This window comes from Rhinoraja longicauda, chromosome 19, assembly GCF_053455715.1.
Source record: "Rhinoraja longicauda isolate Sanriku21f chromosome 19, sRhiLon1.1, whole genome shotgun sequence".
NCBI classification, from domain to species: domain Eukaryota; kingdom Metazoa; phylum Chordata; class Chondrichthyes; order Rajiformes; family Arhynchobatidae; genus Rhinoraja; species Rhinoraja longicauda.
Genome location: NC_135971.1, coordinates 9695319 through 9715274, shown reverse-complemented (window position 1 = coordinate 9715274; position 19956 = coordinate 9695319). Strand labels below are relative to the sequence as shown.

At 47.6% G+C, this 19956-nt stretch overlaps 1 protein-coding gene and 1 long non-coding RNA gene across 2 annotated transcripts; both read right to left on the bottom strand.

Annotated features, from left to right (window-relative positions):
• Positions 1 to 876: 876 nt before the first annotated feature.
• Positions 877 to 1779, bottom strand: LOC144603113 (uncharacterized). The gene is made up of 3 exons (XR_013548544.1): positions 1387 to 1779; positions 1192 to 1287; positions 877 to 1106 (listed from the first exon to the last, which is right to left on the bottom strand). It is a non-coding gene; the product is annotated as an uncharacterized LOC144603113 (long non-coding RNA).
• Positions 1780 to 11099: 9320 nt separating this feature from the next.
• LOC144602813 (nuclear factor 7, brain-like) lies at positions 11100 to 17998 on the bottom strand. Its single transcript, XM_078415936.1, has 7 exons — positions 17588 to 17998; positions 17397 to 17492; positions 17078 to 17311; positions 16425 to 16447; positions 16180 to 16327; positions 11529 to 12044; positions 11100 to 11138 (listed from the first exon to the last, which is right to left on the bottom strand). Exons 1-7 carry the CDS (start codon positions 17996 to 17998, stop codon positions 11100 to 11102), a joined length of 1467 nt encoding a protein of 488 aa, XP_078272062.1.
• Positions 17999 to 19956: the final 1958 nt, after the last annotated feature.

Here is a 19956-nt window from a genome sequence, read left to right as displayed (position 1 = left end):
GAGAGTTTTAGAGAGAGAGAGAGTTTTAGAGACAGAGAGAGTTTTATAGAGAGAGAGAGAGGGTGGTTTTAGAGAGAGAGAGAGATAGTTTTAGAGAGAGGGAGTTTAGAGAGAGAGAGAGTTTAGAGAGAGAGTTTTAGAGAGAGACAGAGAGAGATATTTAGAGAGAGAGAGAGTTAGAGAGGGAGAGAGTTTTAGAGAGAGAGAGAGAGTTTTAGAGAGAGAGAGGAGTTTTAAGAGAGAGGGAGAGAGAGTTTTAGAGAGAGAGATACGAGAGTTTTAGAGAGAGAGTTTTAGAGAGAGAGAGAGAGAGAGAGAGAGAGGGAAAGAGAGAGAGAGAGAGAGAGAGAGAGAGAGAGAGAAGAGAGAGAGAGAGAGAGAGAGTTTTAGAGAGAGAGAGAGATAGGTGAGTTTTAGAGAGAGAGAGAGAGAGAGAGAGTTTTAGAGAGAGAGAGCAAGATAGAGTTTTAGAGAGAGATAGAGAGAGTTTAGAGAGATAGATAGAGAGTTTTAGATAGATAGATAGATAGATAGATAGATAGATAGATAGATAGATAGATAGATAGATAGATAGATAGATAGATAGATAGATAGATAGATAGATAGATAGATAGATAGATATCTGGCATAAGTGCCAAGGTGTGTATGTTAGTTCCCATTAATTAATGCACACTGCCTCTGACACCCGCCACACCAGGCACACTCATAGCATGCAAGTGTACCTAAATTTTAGTGTCAGTTTAAAGGCAATATTTAACTTGGGAAACTGAGGAACAATCAAACATTTAGTGTCACGGCCTCCGCTTATTCCCGAGAGGCTGTGCATTTATTGTGTGCACTTAGATTGGCATAAACTGAAAATAAATCTCACCATTAGAAATATCACACTGTCTTTTTGGTCCAACCGTTCCTGCATCTTTGTGAGTTTCTCCTGGCATGGAATTTACCTTCTCTTGAATTGCTTGAAGATTTTTCTCCATTATATCTAGGCTCTTCGCCTCTGCTTCCCTGAGATCTTTGAGTAAGCGCTGCTCTTCCTCAGCGAGAATCTGTCGCTTTTTAGTGAATTCAGATGTGATGTGGGACTGCACACTGCGAGACTGTTCCTGTTTAGAGAAATGGGGATATTACTATGTTGTCTCAAGGGGAACAAATCTACACGGCATCACACATCACAGGAGGAGACCTTACCATGAATCCAGAAATATTTATTTTCTGCAATTGTTCCATTTCCTGTATCTCTGAATTTTCTTTCGACAGAGATTCCAGGGAAGATTTGATCTGAGCCTGAAAATGGGTTTGTAAAAAACATAAAGCGAAATGAAAGAGCTGTACATGAGAAAAAACGATGTAGAATCAATGTGATCATAAGATGTTCGCTTTTACCTTGTAGTTTTCAACAGCTTCTTCTACCGGTATGAAGCGGTGGTCCTCTGTGTTCCCGCGCGTCTCGACAAATCACACAGACCAATATCTTGTCAGTTTCACAAAACAGCTTCAGTTCTTCCTGATGTTTCTCGCAGTGAAGTTTACTTTCCTTCTCTTTCGGATTCAGGTTTAATTTGTGAGTTTTCTCAGCCAGGTTTGACAAGGCCCAATTCACAATCAGGGTGCGGTCTGCAAACTCCGCTCTGCATTCCGGGCAGGAGTTTCTCCCGTCCTTGTCCCAACTCTGTGTGATGCAGGAGCGGCAGAAGTTGTGTCCGCACTGCAGGGAAACCGGGTCGGTGAAGATATCCAGGCAGACGGGACAAATTAGTTCTTGGCGTAAACTCTCAACTTGCCGTTCGGTGGCCATGTTGATTCTCGCCACTTCCTGATTCCACTTTCGGGGAGGCGCTGAACACCTGAGATGTGGCGAGTGTCCAATCGCCGCGCTGCAGTGTCAGGGAACGAACACTAAAGGGGAGGAGTGGGCAAGAAGAAACTGCAGATGGTGGTTTCAACCGGCGGAGATGGACACAAAAAGCTGGAGTAACTCAGCGGGACAGGCAGCGTCTCCGGAGAGAAGGAATGGGTGACTTTTTTCGGGTGGAGACCCTTCTTCAGACAGGGCGAGGGCACAAGGTGACGTGGCAACTCCAGGCGAACTCCACTACAGGGAGCAGTTGACAAGACATTGAAACTTGGCCTCCGCGATCTCCCGTTTGCCAAACATTGTAACTCCCCTTCCAATTCCCGGAGTGCCCTTTCTGTCCTGGGCCTCCTCCACTGTCTGAATGAGACCACACGCAAAATTGGAGGAACAGCCTTTGGGCAGCTTACAAACCAGCGGCATGAATATTGATTTTCTAATTTCAATTAACTCTCGCATTCCCGGTCCCTCCGTCCTCTGAGTGGTCCTGATAGTTTCACTGTTCGTATTCCTTCGTTATCACCGCTTTCACTGCCAACAATGGACCACTGTGGGCTCTAGCGATCATTGGTGATCGGTGCCGGCTCGTATTTCGTTTGTACCGTTTTCAAACCTCCAGTATCCCTCTCCGCTGACTCACATTCTGAAGAAGGTTCTCAACCTGAAACGTCGCCCATTCCTTTTTTTCTCAGAGATGCTGCCTGACCCAATGATTCACTCCAGCATCTTGCGTCCATCTTCGGTGTAAAGCAGCATCTGCAGTTCCTTCCAACACAAAACAATAAATCTGCCTGATTATGTCTGGAGCTGGAAAGAAGAGCAGAAGAAACAAACTGACGGAGAGACGCAGCGGGTCGAGCAGCATCTGCTGGGGGGGGGGGGGGGGGGGGGGGGGGAAGCGGCGTTTCTTAGAAAGAGCAATGGCAGGGAATAGGCACACTGGGTAGAGCTGCTGCCTCACAGCGCCAGAGACCCGGGTTCTATCCTGACCCTGCGTGCCGTCTGTGTACAGTTTGCTGGTTTAGCCTCTCTCACCGCGTGGGTTTCCTCCGGTTGTCCGATTTCCCCTTACACCCGAAAATAAAGTGCGGGTTTGTAGGTTTAATTGGCCTCTGTAAATTGCCGATACTATCCAGTTAGTGCGCGGGAATGTGGGATAACATAGAATGATAGGGATGAAATATTGTCTTCACGTGGATAGGGGGCTATGGGATGGGACCGGAACACATGCAATTATGATTAGATGCTGGGATGAAATGCCGGGCTGGGATACTGTCGGTGAAGATGTAGAAAGTGGAATGAACGGGCCAGTGCTGTGTGGTGAGGGGAAAATAAACCCTTTCCTTTGACTGCTACCAACATGTTACCTGTTTGATTTCCGTGTGCAATTACGTGTCAGAATCAGAAATGTATGAGTGGGATGTTGCTGTGTAGCGGTTACCTCAAGTCAAGTCAAATTTATTTGTCACATACACATACTCGATGTGCAGTGAAATGAAAGTGGCAATGCCTGCGGGTTGTGCACAAAAAGAATTACAGTTACAGCATATAAATAAAGTTAATAAGTTACTAAACATAGCACAAAAAGTGTCGACAAAAATTTAGTCTCTGGGGTTATAAAAGTTGACAGTCCTGATGGCCTGTGGGAAGAAGCTCCGTCTCATCCTCTCCGTTTTCACAGCGTGACAGCGGAGGCGTTTGCCTGATCGTAGCATCTGGAACAGTCCGTTACTGGGATTGCAGGGGTCCCTCATGAACTTGCTTGCTCTGGATCTGCACCTCCTGATGTATAGGTCCTGCAGGGGGACGAGTGTAGTTCCCATGGTGCGTTCTGCCGAACGCACTACTCTCTGCAGGGCCATCCTGTCCTGGGCAGAGCTGTTCCCAAACCAGACTGTAATGTTGCCGGACAGGATGCTCTCTACAGCCCCAGAGTAGAAGCAATGAAGGATCCTCAGCGACACTCTGAATTTCCTCAGTTGTCTAAGGTGGTAAAGGCGCTGCTTAGCCTCACCCACCAGTGCGGCAATGTGCGTTGCCCACGTCAGATCCTCTGCGATGCGGACTCCCAAGTATTTGAAACTGCTCACCCTATCCACAATAGACCCATTTATCTCGAGTGGCGTGTACGTCCTTGGATGTTTAGCCCTTCTGAAGTCCACAATCAGCTCCTTTGTTTTAGTGACATTCAAGAGGAGGCTATTGTCCTGACACCAGAGTGCCAGATCAGCCACCTCCTCCCGGTAGGCCTTCTCATCGTTGTTGGAGATTCGGCCCACCACAACAGTGTCATCAGCAAACTTGATAATGGAGTTTGAGCTGAACCTGGCCCCACAGTCATGTGTGTACAGGGAGTACAGTAGGGGGCTAAGGACGCAGCCCTGGGGGGATCCTATGTTCAGGGTGAGGGAGCTAGATGTGTGTTCCCCCATCCTGACCACTTGGGGCCTGGCAGTGAGAAAGTCCAGGACCCAGGCACACAGAGGGGTGCTAAGCCCCAGTTCCAGCAGCTTCTCAACCAGTCTGCTGGGGACTATTGTGTTGAATGCTGAACTAAAGTCAATGAACAGCATCCTCACATAGCCCCCCTGGCTGTCCAGATGAGAGAGAGCGGTGTGCAGAACCTGGGAGACCGCATCATCCGTGGACCTGTTCGGACGGTATGCGAACTGTAGTGGGTCCATGTTGCGAGGAAGGAGGGCGCAGATGTGCTTCTTGACTAGCCTCTCAAAGCATTTCATGACAACCGAGGTGAGGGCCACCGGTCGGTAGTCATTTAAACACGCTGGAGAGGCATTCTTCGGCACCGGTACAATGATGGATCTTTTGAAGCATGCAGGGACCACGGACTTTGCCAAGGACAGGTTGAATATTGTGGTGAGCACTGGAGCAAGCTGAGTAGCACAAGACTTTACTACTCGCCCAGATATACCATCTGGGCCTCCAGCTTTCCTCGTGTTCACACGCGTCAGAGCCCACCTCACCTCATGCTCGGACACCGAGAATGTGTGCACATCCCCGGCGGTGGATCCCCCTCCAGCCATGCTAGCCAGCGCCCCTTCGGTGCTGTTTTTAGACGGCGAGCTGGTGGTGTTACCCGTCTCAAACCGTGCGTAAAAGGAGTTCAGGTCATCAGCTAAGGAGGAGCCGGCACTTCCGGTTGAGTGGGTGCTGGACCTGTAGCTAGTTATAGTCCGTAGCCCCTGCCAAAGGCGCCTGGTGTCCTACTGCTCCATCTGTGACTCCATCTTGTCCCGGTACCTTTTTTTTTGCATCCTTCACTGCCCTTCGCAGTCGGTAGGACTCTCCCTAGTGGTCGTCCATGTTGCCGGATGCCAGGCCGGAGTTGTAAGCAGCGGTGCGAGCATTCAAGGCCACGCGAATAGACCTGTCCACCCAGGGTTTTTGGTTAGGGAAGATACTGACCCTTACCGTGGGGATGATGTTATCGGCTATTGTGGCAATGAAGTCCGTAACCGCTTCCGCAAACTCATTTACGTCTCTGGAACTTGCTTGGAACATGTTCCAGTCGACTTCGCTCAGTGCATCCTGAATGGTCAGCCCACCGCTTTACGTCCCTCGTCACTGTCGCTTCCCGTACTATCCGTTGTTTGTACTCCGGCAGCAGGAAAATGGCAGCGTGGTCAGATTTCACAAAAGGAGGGAGAGAAACGGCCTTGTAGCCTTTCCTGAACGGCGTGTAGCAGTGGTCCAAAGTTCTTTCCCCCCTGGTGACACACGTGATGTGTTGGTAAGTGCTAATCACAGTTGAACAGGCAGTTTAAAAAGAGCGCCAAAAGGAAGTAGTAGTCAATTTGAAAAGTCCGGGAGCAGAGCAAGGACGCCCGTTGGCTGAGCAGTAAAGTAAGTGCTAATCACAGTTGAACAGGCAGTTTAAAAAGAGCGCCAAAAGGAAGTAGTAGTCAATTTGAAAAGTCCGGGAGCAGAGCAAGGACGCCCGTTGGCTGAGCAGTAAAGTAAGTGCTAATCACAGTTGAACAGGCAGTTTAAAAAGAGCGCCAAAAGGAAGTAGTAGTCAATTTGAAAAGTCCGGGAGCAGAGCAAGGACGCCCGTTGGCTGAGCAGTAAAGTAAGTGCTAATCACAGTTGAACAGGCAGTTTAAGTGAGAAGTCAGGTAAATTGGACAATCAGGCAATTTAAATTGGTGATATAAGCAAGGCTTACAAAAGGGTGCAGCCCTGTTCAGGTGCAGCCCAGTGAGAAAAGTGCGAGTCTTTGGCTGCGAGTCTTCGGCGAGTAGGCTGAGGTGAGGAGGATACCATTGTTTTAAGCCAGAGCTGGTTATAGGCACAAGGTGATGGCGGAAAAGTTGGTGCGGTGTGTTTCCTGCAGGATGTGGGAAGACGGGGACGTCGCGGGAGCTTCTGGGAGCTACACCTGCAAGAACTGTGTCCAGGTGCAGCTCCTGAAGGGACGTGTGGTGGAGTTGGAGAGGCAGTTGGATGACCTCAGGGCCATCCGGGAATGCGAGAGTTTCCTCGACAGGACCTATTGTGAGGCTGTCACGCCAACGGTCCAGGTCGAGCGAAGGTGGGAGACTGTTTCCGGGGGGAGTGGACGTGGACTACAGGAGACCCCAGTGGCTGTGCCTATTGCAAATAGGTATACCCTCTTGGGAACTGTCGGGGCAGAAGACGTTTCCAGTCCGAGTGGCGGACCTGTTGGCAAGGATACACGACAGGGGAGACCGAAGTCTGGAAGAGCCGTAGTGGTCGGTGACTCCATAGTCCGAGGGACGGATAGAAGATTCTGTGGCAGCAGGAGGGACTTGAGGATGGTCTGTTGCCTCCCTGGTGCCAGGGTTCAACACATCACAGACCGGCTTCAGAAAATCCTAGCGAGGGAAGGCGATCAACCTGAAGTCGTTGTGCACGTGGGCACGAATGACGTCGGGCGGAAGAGGAAGGAGGTGCTACAGCGGGAGTTTAGAGAGTTGGGAAAAACGCTGAGAAGTAGGACGTCGAAGGTAGTTATCTCTGGACTGCTACCGGTACCTCGTGCTGGTGAGGCCAGGAACAGAGAGATAGAGGGTATGAATTTATGGCTGAGGGACTAGTGCAGAGAGCAGGGATTTAGATTTCTGGACCACTGGGATCTCTTCTGGGCTAGGGGTGACTTGTACAAAAGGGACGGGTTGCATCTTAACAGCAGGGGGACAAACATTCTGGCAGGCAGGTTTGCTAGTGTGACACCTGTGGCTTTAAACTAAGTAGTGGGGGGGAGGGGTTAACAAATTGTGAATATGAAGATGAGGTAAAAGGGAATACAGGAGATATTGCAAAAGACTCTCGGAAGAATGGGAACAGAAGTTCTAGAGCGGAAAAGAAATTAAGGGCAGGGCCAATTGTGAACGATGTGAGAGGGGAGGTAAATACAGAAGTTAAAGTGTTGTACTTAAATGCGCGTAGTATAAAAAATAAAGTGGATGAGCTTGAGGCTCAGTTAGTCATGGGCAAGTATGATGTTGTAGGGATCACTGAGACATGGCTACAAGAGGACCAGGGCTGGGAACTGAATATTCAGGGGTACACAACGTATAGAAAAGACAGACAGGTGGGCAGAGGGGGTGGGGTTGCTCTGATGGTAAGGAATGATATTCATTCCCTTGCAAGGGGTGACATAGAATCAGGAGATGTTGAATCAGTATGGATAGAAATGAGAAATTGTAAGGGTAAAAAGACCCTAATGGGAGTTATCTACAGGCCCCCAAACAGTAGCCTCGACTTAGGGTGCAAGTTAAATCAGGAGATAAAATTGGCGTGTCAAAAATGTAATGCTACGGTGGTTATGGGAGATTTCAACATGCAGGTAGACTGGGAAAATCAGGTTGGAAATGGACCCCAGGAAAGAGAGTTTGTAGAGTGCCTTCGAGATGGATTCTTAGAACAGCTTGTACTGGAGCCTACCAGGGAGAAGGCAATTCTGGATTTAGTGTTGTGTAATGATCCTGATCTGATAAGGGGACTAGAGGTAAAAGAGCCATTAGGAGGCAGTGATCACAACATGATAAGTTTTACTCTGCAAATGGAAAGGCAGAAGGGAAAATCGGAAGTGTCGGTATTGCAGTAAAGCAAAGGGGATTACAGAGGCATGAGGCGGGAGCTGGCCAAAATTGATTGGAAGGAGGCCCTAGCAGGGAAGACGGTAGAACAGCAATGGCAGGTATTCCTGGGAATAATGCAGAGGTTGCAGGATCAATTTATTCCAAAGAGGTGGAAAGACTCTAAGGGGAGTAAGAGACACCTGTGGCTGACAAGGGAAGTCAGGGACAGCATAAAAATTAAGGAGAGGAAGTATAACATAGCAAAGAAGAGTGGGAAGACAGAGGATTGGGACTCTTTTAAAGAGCAACAAAAGTTAACTAAAAAGGCAATACGAGGAGAAAAGATGAGGTACGAGGGTAAACTAGCCAATAATATAAAGGAGGATAGCAAAAGCTTCTTTAGGTACGTGAAGAGGAAAAAAATAGTCAAGGCAAATGTGGGTCCCTTGAAGACAGAAGCAGGGGAATTTATTATGGGGAACAAAGAAATGGCAGACGAGTTAAACCGTTACTTTGGATCTGTCTTCAATGAGGAAGATACACACAATCTCCCAAATGTTCTAGGGGCTGGAGAACCTAGGGTGATGGAGGAACTGAAGGAAATCCACATTAGGCAGGAAATGGTTTTGGGTAGACTGATGGGACTGAAGGCTGATAAATCCCCAGGGCCTGATGGTCTGCATCCCAGAGTACTTAAGGAGGTGGCTCTAGAAATAGTGGAAGCATTGGAGATCATTTTTCAATGTTCTATAGATTCAGGATCAGTTCCTGTGGATTGGAGAATAGCAAATGTTATCCCACTTTTTAAGAAAGGAGGGAGAGAGAAAACGGGTAATTATAGACCAGTTAGTCTGACATCAGTGGTGGGGAAAATGCTGGAGTCAATTATAAAAGACGAAATTGCTGAGCATTTGGATAGCAGTAACGGGATCGTTCCGGGTCAGCATGGATTTACGAAGGGGAAATCATGCTTGACAAATCTACTGGAATTTTTTGAGGATGTAACTAGGAAAATTGACAAGGGAGAGTCAGTGGATGTGGTGTACCTCGACTTTCAGAAAGCCTTCGACAAGGTCCCACATAGGAGATTAGTGGGCAAAATTAGGGCACATGGTATTGGGGGTAGGGTACTGACATGGATAGAAAATTGGTTAACAGACAGAAAGCAAAGAGTGGGGATAAATGGGTCCCTTTCGGAATGGCAGGCAGTGACCAGTGGGGTACCGCAAGGTTCGGTGCTGGGACCCCAGCTATTTACGATATACATTAATGACTTAGACGAAGGGATTAAAAGTACCATTAGCAAATTTGCAGATGATACTAAGTTGGGGGGTAGTGTGAATTGTGAGGAAGATGCAATAAGGCTGCAGGGTGACCTGGACAGGTTGTGTGAGTGGGCGGATACATGGCAGATGCAGTTTAATGTAGATAAGTGTGAGGTTATTCACTTTGGAAGTAAGAATAGAAAGGCAGATTATTATCTGAATGGTGTCAAGTTAGGAGGAGGGGGCGTTCAACGAGATCTGGGTGTCCTAGTGCATCAGTCAATGAAAGGAAGCATGCAGGTTCAGCAGGCAGTGAAGAAAGCCAATGGAATGTTGGCCTTCGTAACAAGAGGAGTTGAGTATAGGAGCAAAGAGGTCCTTCTACAGTTGTACCGGGCCCTGGTGAGACCGCACCTGGAGTACTGTGTGCAGTTTTGGTCTCCAAATTTGAGGAAGGATATTCTTGCTATGGAGGGCGTGCAGCGTAGGTTCACTAGATTAATTCCCGGAATGGCGGGACTGCCGTATGTTGAAAGGCTGGAGCGATTGGGCTTGTATACACTGGAATTTAGAAGGATGAGGGGGGATCTTATTGAAACATATAAGATAATTAGGGGATTGGACACATTAGAGGCAGATAACATGTTCCCAATGTTGGGGGAGTCCAGAACAAGTGGCCACAGTTTGAGAATAAGGGGTAGGCCATTTAGAACGGAGATGAGGAAGAACTTTTTCAGTCAGAGGGTGGTGAAGGTGTGGAATTCTCTGCCTCAGAAGGCAGTGGAGGCCAGTTCGTTGGATGCTTTCAAGAGAGAGCTGGATAGAGCTCTTAAGGATAGCGGAGTGAGGGGGTATGGGGAGAAGGCAGGAACGGGGTACTGATTGATAGTGATCAGCCATGATCGCATTGAATGGCGGTGCTGGCTCGAAGGGCTGAATGGCCTACTCCTGCACCTATTGTCTATTGTCTATTGGTAGAAGTTGGGCATGACCTTTTTGAGATTTCCCCTATTGAAGTCTCCAGCCACCAGCACAGCCGCATCAGGGTTCTTGTTTTGGTGTTGACACAACACATCGTGTAGGGTGGACAGTGCCACGTCGGTGTCCGCATGAGGTTCCACCATTCGCCTGTCACCCAACTTCAGCTAGAGTTCCGTGTGTTACAACCGGCCCCACTGCTCCTCTCGATCCATTTCACTCCACCTTCGCTCCCTGTGTCATCTCATCAGTCCTCATCGTATCGAATGATTCCGTGGCCCGGTAACCGATCAAATGCAATGATGTATCAACACGTGAAAACATTCTGATGTTTGTTAGTTGAGAGGAACTGGGGCGTATGAATCAAGATGACTGGCCTTAAAAGAAGAAGCGATAATAATCTGGATACATAATCCCAATATATACCGTAGCGCAGAATCTCAGACAGTTGCATCAGTTGGCACCGTGACACGAGGAACTACTGGTTTGCAAAGAAAACACACATAAGGTGCAGTACAGCAGGTGGGCACGGTTCTGGGGAACATGGATAGGCGACGTTTCGGGTCCAAACCCTTCGCCTCTTGTCTATTCACCCACCCGTGTTCTCCAGAGTTACGACGTGACATGCTGAGCTAATCCAGCACTTTGTGTCTTTCGTTTCCACCGTTGGACATCCTGACCGATAATGGGTCTAGTTTTATAGGTTTCCATCAAAAGTTACGCGTTGCCCACCGGATCAGTTAAAAGTCACGAGTATAATAATCTGTTAAATCCTCTCCGGGCAACGCACGGCTGCGGGATTCAACTATGAATTTAACGTTTTCACATAATGAGGATCGACCTGTGCCGCGCATTCTGTGCATTCTCCCCCCCCCCCCCCACCCCCCGGCCTCCCAACCCCCTCAATCTCCCCTCCATATTTTTAGATCGCCTCTCTTAATTGCACGTTTCCTTATCGCCCATTTCCAGGCGCCCCTGCACAAGACACAATTACTCGGCGGACTTTCGGAATCGGGGGAACTCAGGACCCGCCGCCCGCGGCCGCTGCTGAACCCGCGCGAAAGACGATTGTTTCAATCTTTATATTTTCACAAAAGTAATTTCTGTTCCGTTGCCGGACGCGGTTAACGCGTTAAAATGAACGGATCGACAGTTCTGATTTCAGTTGCTCTTTATTTCTCTCTTCCCACATTTACATTCCCCCTGGTTTTATTTCCGCGGTCACTTGGGGTTTTTTTTACGACGCAGAATTTTGGGATTAAATGGGAGCCGTTCAGCGCCGACCTGTTGTCCACCGGGTTTCTGCCCCACAGCCCCTGAGCCCCGCTCCTGACGCCGGTCCCAGGACCCGACCCTTTTACACACCCGGAGCGGAACGGAGCAGATTTCCAGCCACTGGCTTTCATGCCAAGGCTCGAGGAAAGGATAAAGTTTCTCCGTGAATTTATTCCCAGTGAAGGTGTGGAGATGGGACTTGGTGTCCGCATCGTAAAATGAAACGGTCCCGTTCTCGTAACTGAGATAAACTCCCACCCTCCCGGGGATGGGACGGGCGGGGAGACGGGATGGAGGGGAGGTGAGTGCATCAAACCCATCACTCCACCGCCTGATGCTCCAGACTCCAGTCTCCGGGGTCAGTGTGACCGATCTCTGCCTCTCCACAGACTCTGCGGCGATTCCCAGACTCCAGCCCTCACTCCCCGTCACCTCCACCTCCCAGTAATGTCTCCCCGATGTGAATCCCTCCGATCCCAGCACACACGCCCGGACTGTAAACCTCTTCCCGGTGTCAGGGAGACTCCTCCGGGTCCCGGTCCGTCTCACCCTCTTCCGATCCTCAGACACCTCGAGCTCCGGATGCGCTGTTTCCACATCCAGGGTGACGGAGACTGGGGGAGAAGCAGAGAATCAGAGAGTCCCCGGGTGTCGGGGGCGACTCGGGCAGCGCGGCCCCGGGACCGGGGGAGAGGCCGCTCGGCCGCAGGCACAGGCGGGCGGACAACAAACACATCTCCCGGAGTTGCACCACACTATATCGGATGGACAGCATTTTTATCCCACGCGTTTAATTCGTTTTGTGGCGGAGATTGGTTGAAGGAGGAGAGATTGCAATGTGGAAAGTAAATTCCTGACTAAGGAGAAAAGCTGGTGGCAAACCTGAGACGGAGGGAGGAGGCAGAGATAAATTGGGCACAGACGCTGCAATCGAAACGAAGGGTGTGCATTAATACATTATCAGAGGGGTTGTAAATCTTTTCATGATATTCTAGACAGGTTTACAACTTCTTGCAAGGAATGATCACCAAGAGAAATAGACCGTGTTCCTGTGACTGAGAGAGAAATATATGCGATCAAGTAAAGGTTACAATCATGGTGTAACGCAGGGTGTAACGAAGAAGTGTCTCGACCCGAAACGTCACCCATTCCTTCTCTCCCGAGATGCTGCCTAACCTGCTGAGTTACTCCAGCATTTTGTGAATACAAATCAGGGTGTAACGTTGTGTCGAATATAGAGCTTTTATTAATGCGCAAGACTGGCTCGTTTTTGCTGCCCAGTGAGTCTAGATTAGTTTTACCCCGATGTGAATGAATTCCACCGAGTTTAGGAGTAAGTATATTAAGGAGAACCATCCACGTGCGAGAGAGCAAATAAAAAGGGAAGCGGCAAGGAATATGCATGGAACAGAGGGTGTCCATGAACAGAGTTGAAGTCAAAAAGATCAACGAGAAAGAGAGAAAGTTCCTTGGAATAATGATCAGAGGCATAATATTATCGCAGTTACATAGTGATGAGGTGTTTGTTGTTGAATAGCTGTTCATTAGACAATAGGTGCAGGAGTAGGCCATTCGGCCCTTCGAGCCAGCACCGCCATTTAATGTGATCATGGCTGAATATTCTCAATCAGTACCCCGTTCCTACCTTCTCCCCATAACCCCTGACTCCGCTATCCTGAAGAGCTCTATCTAGCTCTCTCTTGAATGCATTCAGAGAATTGTCCTCTGCTGCCATCTGAGGCAGAGAATTCCACAGATTCACAACACTCTGACTGAAAAATGTCTTCCTCATCTCAGTTCTAAATGGCCTACCCCTTATTCGTAAACTGTGGCCCCTTGTTCTGGACTCCCCCAACATTGGGAACATGTTTCCTGCCTCTAACGTGTCCAACCCCTTAATAATCTTATACGTTTCCATAAGATCCCCTCTCATTCTTCTAAATTCCAGTGTACACAAGCCTAGTCGCTCCAGTCTTTCAACATATGACGGTCCCGCCATTCCAGGAATTAACCTAGTAAACTACGCTGCACGCCCTCAATAGCAAGAATATCCTTCCTCAAATTTGGAGACCAAAACTGCACACAGTATTCCAGTTGCGGTCTCACTAGGGCCCTGTACAACTGCAGAAGGATCTCTTTGCTCCTATATTCAACTCATCTAGTTATGAAGGCCAACATTCCATTGGCTTTCTTCACTGCCTGCTGTACCTGCATGCTTCCTTTCAGAGAGTGGTGCACTAGGACACCCAGATCTCGTTGTATGTCCCCTTTTCCTAACTTGACACCATTCAGATAATAATCTGCCATCCTATTTTTACCACCAAAGTGGATAAACTCTCACTTATCCACATTAAACTACATCTGCCATGCATCCGCCCCCTCACACAACCTGTCCAAGTCACCCTGCAACCTCATAGCATCTTCCTCACAGTTCACACTGCCACCCAGCTTTGTTTCATCTGCAAATTTGCTAATGGTACTTTTAATCCCTTCATCCAAGTCATTAATGTATATTGTAAATAGCTGCGGTCCCAACACCGAGCCTTGCAGTACCCCGCTAGTTACTGCCTGCCATTCTGAAAGGGACCCATTTATCCCCACTCTTTGCTTTCTGTCTGTCAACCAATTTTCTATCCATGTCAGTACCCTACCTCCAATACCATGTGCTCTAATTTTGCCCACCAATCTCCTGTATGTGATCTTGTCAAAGGCTTTCTGAAAGTCGAGGTACACCACATCCACCGGCTCTCCAATGTTAATTTTCCTAGTTACATCCTCAAAAAATTCCAGTTGATTAGTCAAGCATGATTTCCCCTTCCTAAATCCATGCTGACTCGGAACGATCCTGTTACTGCTTTCCAAATGCTCCACAAATTCGTCTTTTATAATTGACTCCAGCATCTTCCCCACCACTGATGTCAGACTAACTGATCTATAATTTCCCGTTTTCTCTCTCCCTCCTTTCTTAAAAATTGGGATAACATTAGCTACCCTCCAATCCACAGGAACTGACCCTGAATCTATAGAACATTGGAAAATGATCACCAATGCATCCACGATTTCTAGAGCCACCTCCTTAAGTACCTTGGGATGCAGACCATCAGGCCCTGTGGATTTATCAGCCTTCAGTCTCATCAGTCTACCCAAAACGTTTTCCTGCCTAATGTGGATTTCCTCCAGTTCCTCCATCACCCTAGGATCTCTGGCCACTAAAACATCTGGGAGATTGTTTGTATCCTCTTTAGTGAAGACAGATCCAAAGTACCGGTTCAACTCGTCTGCCATTTCCTTGTTCCCCATAATAAATTCCCCTGCTTCTGTCCACATTTGCCTTGACTATTTTTTTCCTCTTCACATACCTAAAAAATCTTTTACTATCCTCCTTTATATTATTGGCTAGTTTACCCTCGTACCTCATCTTTTCTCCCCATATTGCCTTTTTAGTTATCTTCTGTTGCTCTTTAAAAGAGTCCCAATCCTCTGGCTTCCCACTCTTTGCTATGTTATACTTCTTCTCTGTTATTTTTATGCTGTCCTTGACCACTTGTCAGCCACGGGTGCCTCTTACTGCCCTTAGAATCTTTCCTCCTCTTTGGGATAAATTGATCCTCCAACTTCTGCATTATTCCCAGGAATACCTGCCATTGCTGTTCCACCGTCTTCCCTGCTAGGGCCTCCTTCCAGTCAATTTTGGCCACTCATGCCTCTGTAACCCCCTTTGCTATACTGTAATACTGACACTTCCGATTTTCCCTTCTCCCTCTCAATTTGTAGAGTAAAACTTATCATATTGTGATCACTGCCTCCAAATGGCTCTTCTACCTCGAGTCCCCTTATCAGATCGGGTTCATTACACAACACTAAATCCAGAATTGCCTTCTCCCTGGGAGACTCCAGTACAAGCTGATCTAAGAATCCGTCTCAGAGGCACTCCTCAAACTCTCTTTCCTGGGGTCCATTACCAACCTGATTTTCGCAGTCTACCTGCATGTTGAAATCTCCCATAACCACCATAACATTACATTTGCGACATGCTAATTTTAGCTCCTGATACAACTTGCACCCTATGTCGAGGCTACTGTTTGGGGGCCTGTCGATGTCTCCCATTAGGGTCTTTTTACCCTTACAATTCCTCATTTCTATCCATACTGATTCTACGTCTCCTAATTCTGTGTCACCCCTTGCAAGGGAGTGAATATCATTCCTTACCAACAGAGCGACCCCATCCCTCTGCCTACATGTCTGTCTTTTCTATATGTTGTGTACCCCTGAATATTCAGTTCCCAGCCCTGGTTCTCCTGTAGCCATGTCTCAGTGATTCCCACAACATCATACTTGCCAATGTCTAACTGAGCCTCAAGCTCATCCACTTTATTTTTTATACTTCGCTCATTTAAATACAACACTTTAACTTTGGTATTCACCTCCCCTCTCACACCGGTCACAATTGGCCCTGATCTTACTCTCTTATTCCTTCTAGGACTTCTCTTCCCATTCATTCGAGATTCCTTCGCAATTTCTCCTGTATTCGCTTCCCCTTTAACTCCATCTTCATATTCCCAACTTGTCAAACCCCCCCCACTAGTTAGTTTAAAGCCACACTTGTTGCACTAGCAAACCTGCCTGGCAGAATGTTGGTCCCCCTGCTGTTGTTTTCAACAGATTGCTGTATGTTTTCATTAATGTGTCCATTATTCATATCACTCTTTGTATCCAACTAACATCTAGCGATCTCTATTACTTCAGAAAAATAAATTAAGTCAATATTACCTTCCGGACTACCACAGGACAATTTGCTCAGCACTCTCTTCAGTAAAAAGGGCCGATCGAATTTTGCAACGTCCGGTGCCCCATCTTCTACAGACAATATGTGTTCATCATCACTAACCCTGTAAATATAAGCAGCTGGGTTACAGAATGAACAACAATGAATTTCTGAGTTAATTTTTTAAATCATGCATTGTTTCAGTAAAGAACATTTCCTACCTCCTCTTCCGACGAATTTCCTCCTGAAATCAATAAAAGCCAAATTTTAATTGATTTACACTGACCACACACAATCCAACGGCAGGATTTTCTACTAATTCTTGCAACCTGTTGGAAATTCTGCAGTATCACACCCTCTGACGCACAGAGCGCGGGAACGTTGCAGATGGGATGAGGGACCACAGGACAAAGATGAAAGAGGAAGAACATGTATTATGTCAAAAATATTTCAATAGACAGGAAAGGTGAACCACACGGGACATGTTTACTTGCAACTCTAAAATGAATGTGTTGATAATGTTTTTTTACATTATCAAAGGATTTCATCCAATGGGCCAAGCAAAACACCTAAAGTTATCAAACACTGATTATACAAAAAAGAGGATTTAGATGGTATATCTGGCATAAGTGCCAAGGTGTGTAACTGAATGTTAGTTTTCATTAATTGATGCACTGCCTCTGACACCCGCTACACCAGGCACACTCAGAGCATGCAGGTGTACCAAGATTTTAGTGTCAGTTTAAATGTAATATTTAACTTGGGAAACATAGGAACCATCAAACATTTAGCGTAAAGTTCTCCGCTTATTGCCGAGAAGTTGTGCATTTATTGTGTGCATTTGGATTGGCATAAACTGAAAATAAATTCTCACCATTAGAAATATCACACTGTCTTTTTGATCCATCCGTTCCTGCATCTTTGTGAGTTTCTCCTGCATGGAATTTAACTGCTCTTGAATTGCTTGAAGATTTTTCTCCATTATATCTAGGCTCTTCGCCTCTGCTTCCCTGAGTTCTTTGAGTAAGCGCTGCTCTTCCTCAGCGAGAATCTTTCGCTTTTTAGTGAATTCTGATGTGATGTGGGACTGCACACTGCGAGACTGTTCCTGTTTAGAGAAATGGGGATATTACTATGTTGTCTCAAGGGGAACAAATCTACACGGCATCACACATCACAGGAGGAGACCTTACCATGAATCCAGAAATCTTTGTTTTCTGCAATTGTTCCATTTCCTGTGTCTCTGATTTTTTTTTCGTGAGAGATTCGCATGAAGATTTGATCTGAGCCTGGATATGGGTTTGTAAAAAAAAAAGGAAATTAAACAGTTGGATATGCGAAAAACGATGTAGAATTAATGTGATCATAAGATGTTTGCTTTTACCTTGTAGTTTTCAACAGCTTCTTCTACCGGTATGCAGCGGTGCTCTCTGTGTTCCCGCGCGTCTCGACAAATCACACAGACCAATATCTTGTCAGTTTCACAAAGCAGCTTCAATTCTTCCTGATGTTTCTCGCAGTGAAGTTTACTTTCCTTCTCTTTCGGATTCAGGTTTAATTTGTGAGTTTTCTCAGCCAGGTTTGACAAGGCCCAATTCCCAATCAGGGTGCGGTCTGCAAACTCCGCTCTGCATTCCGGGCAGGAGTTTCTCCCGTCCTTGTCCCAACACTGTGTGATACAGGAGCGGCAGAAGTTGTGTCCGCACTGCAGGGAAACCGGGTCGGTGAAGATATCCAGGCAGACGGGACAAATTAGTTCTTGGCGTAAACTCTCAACCTGCCGTTCGGTGGCCATGTTGATTCTCGCCACTTCCTGATTCCGCTTTCGGGGAGGCGCTGAACACCTGAGATGTCGCGATTGTCCAATCGCCGCGCTACAGTGTCAGGGCACGAACACTAAAGGGGAGGAGTGGGCAAGAAGGAACTGCAGATGGTGGTTTCAACCGGCGGAGATGGACACAAAAAGCTGGAGTAACTCAGCGGGACAGGCAGCGTCTCCGGAGAGAAGGAATGGGTGACGTTTTTCGGGTGGAGACCCTTCTTCAGACAGGGCGAGGGCACAAGGTGTCGTGGCAACTCCAGGCGAACTCCACTACAGGGAACAGTTGACAAGACATTGAACCTTGGCCTCCGCGATCTCCCGTTTGCCAAACATTGTAACTCACCTTCCCATTCCCGGACTGCCCTTTCTGTCCTGGGCCTCCTCCGCTGTCTGAATGAGACCTCACGCAAAATTGGAGGAACAGCCTTTGGGCAGCTTACAAACCAGCGGCATGAATATTGATTTTTCTAATTTCAATTAACTCTTGCGCTCCCACTCTGCCCGTCCCTCCGTCCTCTGAGTGGTCCTGATAGTTTCACTGTTCGTATTCCTTCGTTATCGCCTCTTCCACTGCCAACAATGGACCATTGTGGGCTCTGGCGATCATTGGTGATCGGTGCCGGCTCGTATTTCGTTTGTACCTTTTTCAAACCTCCAGTATCCCTCTCCGCTGACTCACATTCTGAAGAAGGGTCTTAACCTGAAACGTCGCCTATTCTTTTTTTCCAGAGATGCTGCCTGACCCACTGATTCACTCCAGCATCTTGTGTCCATCTTCAGTGTAAACCAGCATCTACAGTTCCTTCCTACACAAAACACTAAATCTGCCTGATTATGTCTGGAGCGGGAAAGAAGCGCAGAAGAAACAAACTGCCGGAGAGACGCAGCGGGTCGAGCAGCATCTGCTGGGGGGGGGGGGGGGGGGGGGAGAAATAGCGGCGTTTCTTAGAAAGGGGAAGGGCAGAGAGCAGGCACACTGGGTAGAGCTGCTGCCTCACAGCGCCAGAGACCCGGGTTCTATCCTGACCCTGCGTGCCGTCTGTGTGCAGTTTGCTGGTTTAACCTCTCTCACCTCGTGGGTTTCCTCCGGTTGTCCGATTTCCCCTTACAACCGAAAATAAAGTGCGGGTTTGTAGGTTTAATTGGCCTCTGTAAATTACCGATACTATCCAGTTAGTGCGCGGGAATGTCGGATAACATAGAATGATAGGGATGAAATATTGTCTTCACGTGGATAGGTGGCTATGGGATGGGACCGGAACACATGCAATTATGATTAGATGCTGGGATGAAATGCCGGGCTGGGATACTGTCGGTGAAGATGTAGAAAGTGGAATGAACGGGCCAGTGCTGTGTGGTGAGGGGAAAATAAACCGTTTCCTTTGACTGCTACCAACATGTTACCTGTTTGATTTCCGTGTGCAATTACGTGTCAGAATCAGAAAAGTATGAGTTGGATGTTGCTGTGTAGCGGTTACCTACTGAGGTTCCACCATTCGCCTGTCACCCAACTTCAGCTAGAGTTCCGTGTGTTACAACCTGCCCCACTGTTCCTCTCGATCCATTTCACTCCACCTTTGCTCCCTGTGTCATCTCATCAGCCCTCGTCGTATCGAATGATTCCCTGGCCCGGTAACCGATCAAATGCAATGATATATCAACACGTGAAAACATTCTGATGTTTGTTAGTTGAGAGGAACTGGGGCGTATGAATCAAGATGACTGGCCTTAAAAGAAGAAGCGATAATAATCTGGATACATAATCCCAACATATACCGTAGAGCAGAATCTCAGACAGTTGCATCAGTTGGCACCGTGACACGAGGAACTGCTGATTTGCAAAGAAAACACACATAAGGTGCAATTGAGCAGGTGGGCACGGTTCAGGGGAACATGGATAGGCGACGTTTCGTGTCCAAACCCTTCGCCTC

Bases quoted from the DNA above. Each gene is read 5' to 3' on its own strand.
- LOC144602813 (XM_078415936.1), bottom strand. From the start codon at position 17,998: ATGGCCACCGAACGGCAGGTTGAGAGTTTACGCCAAGAACTAATTTGT. The intron at 17,493-17,587 runs GTAAAAGCAAAC...ACCCATATCCAG, and splicing joins AAGCTGTTGAAAACTACAAG to GCTCAGATCAAATCTTCATG. The intron at 16,328-16,424 runs GTAGGAAATGTT...TTATATTTACAG, and splicing joins GAAATTCGTCGGAAGAGGAG to GGTTAGTGATGATGAACACA.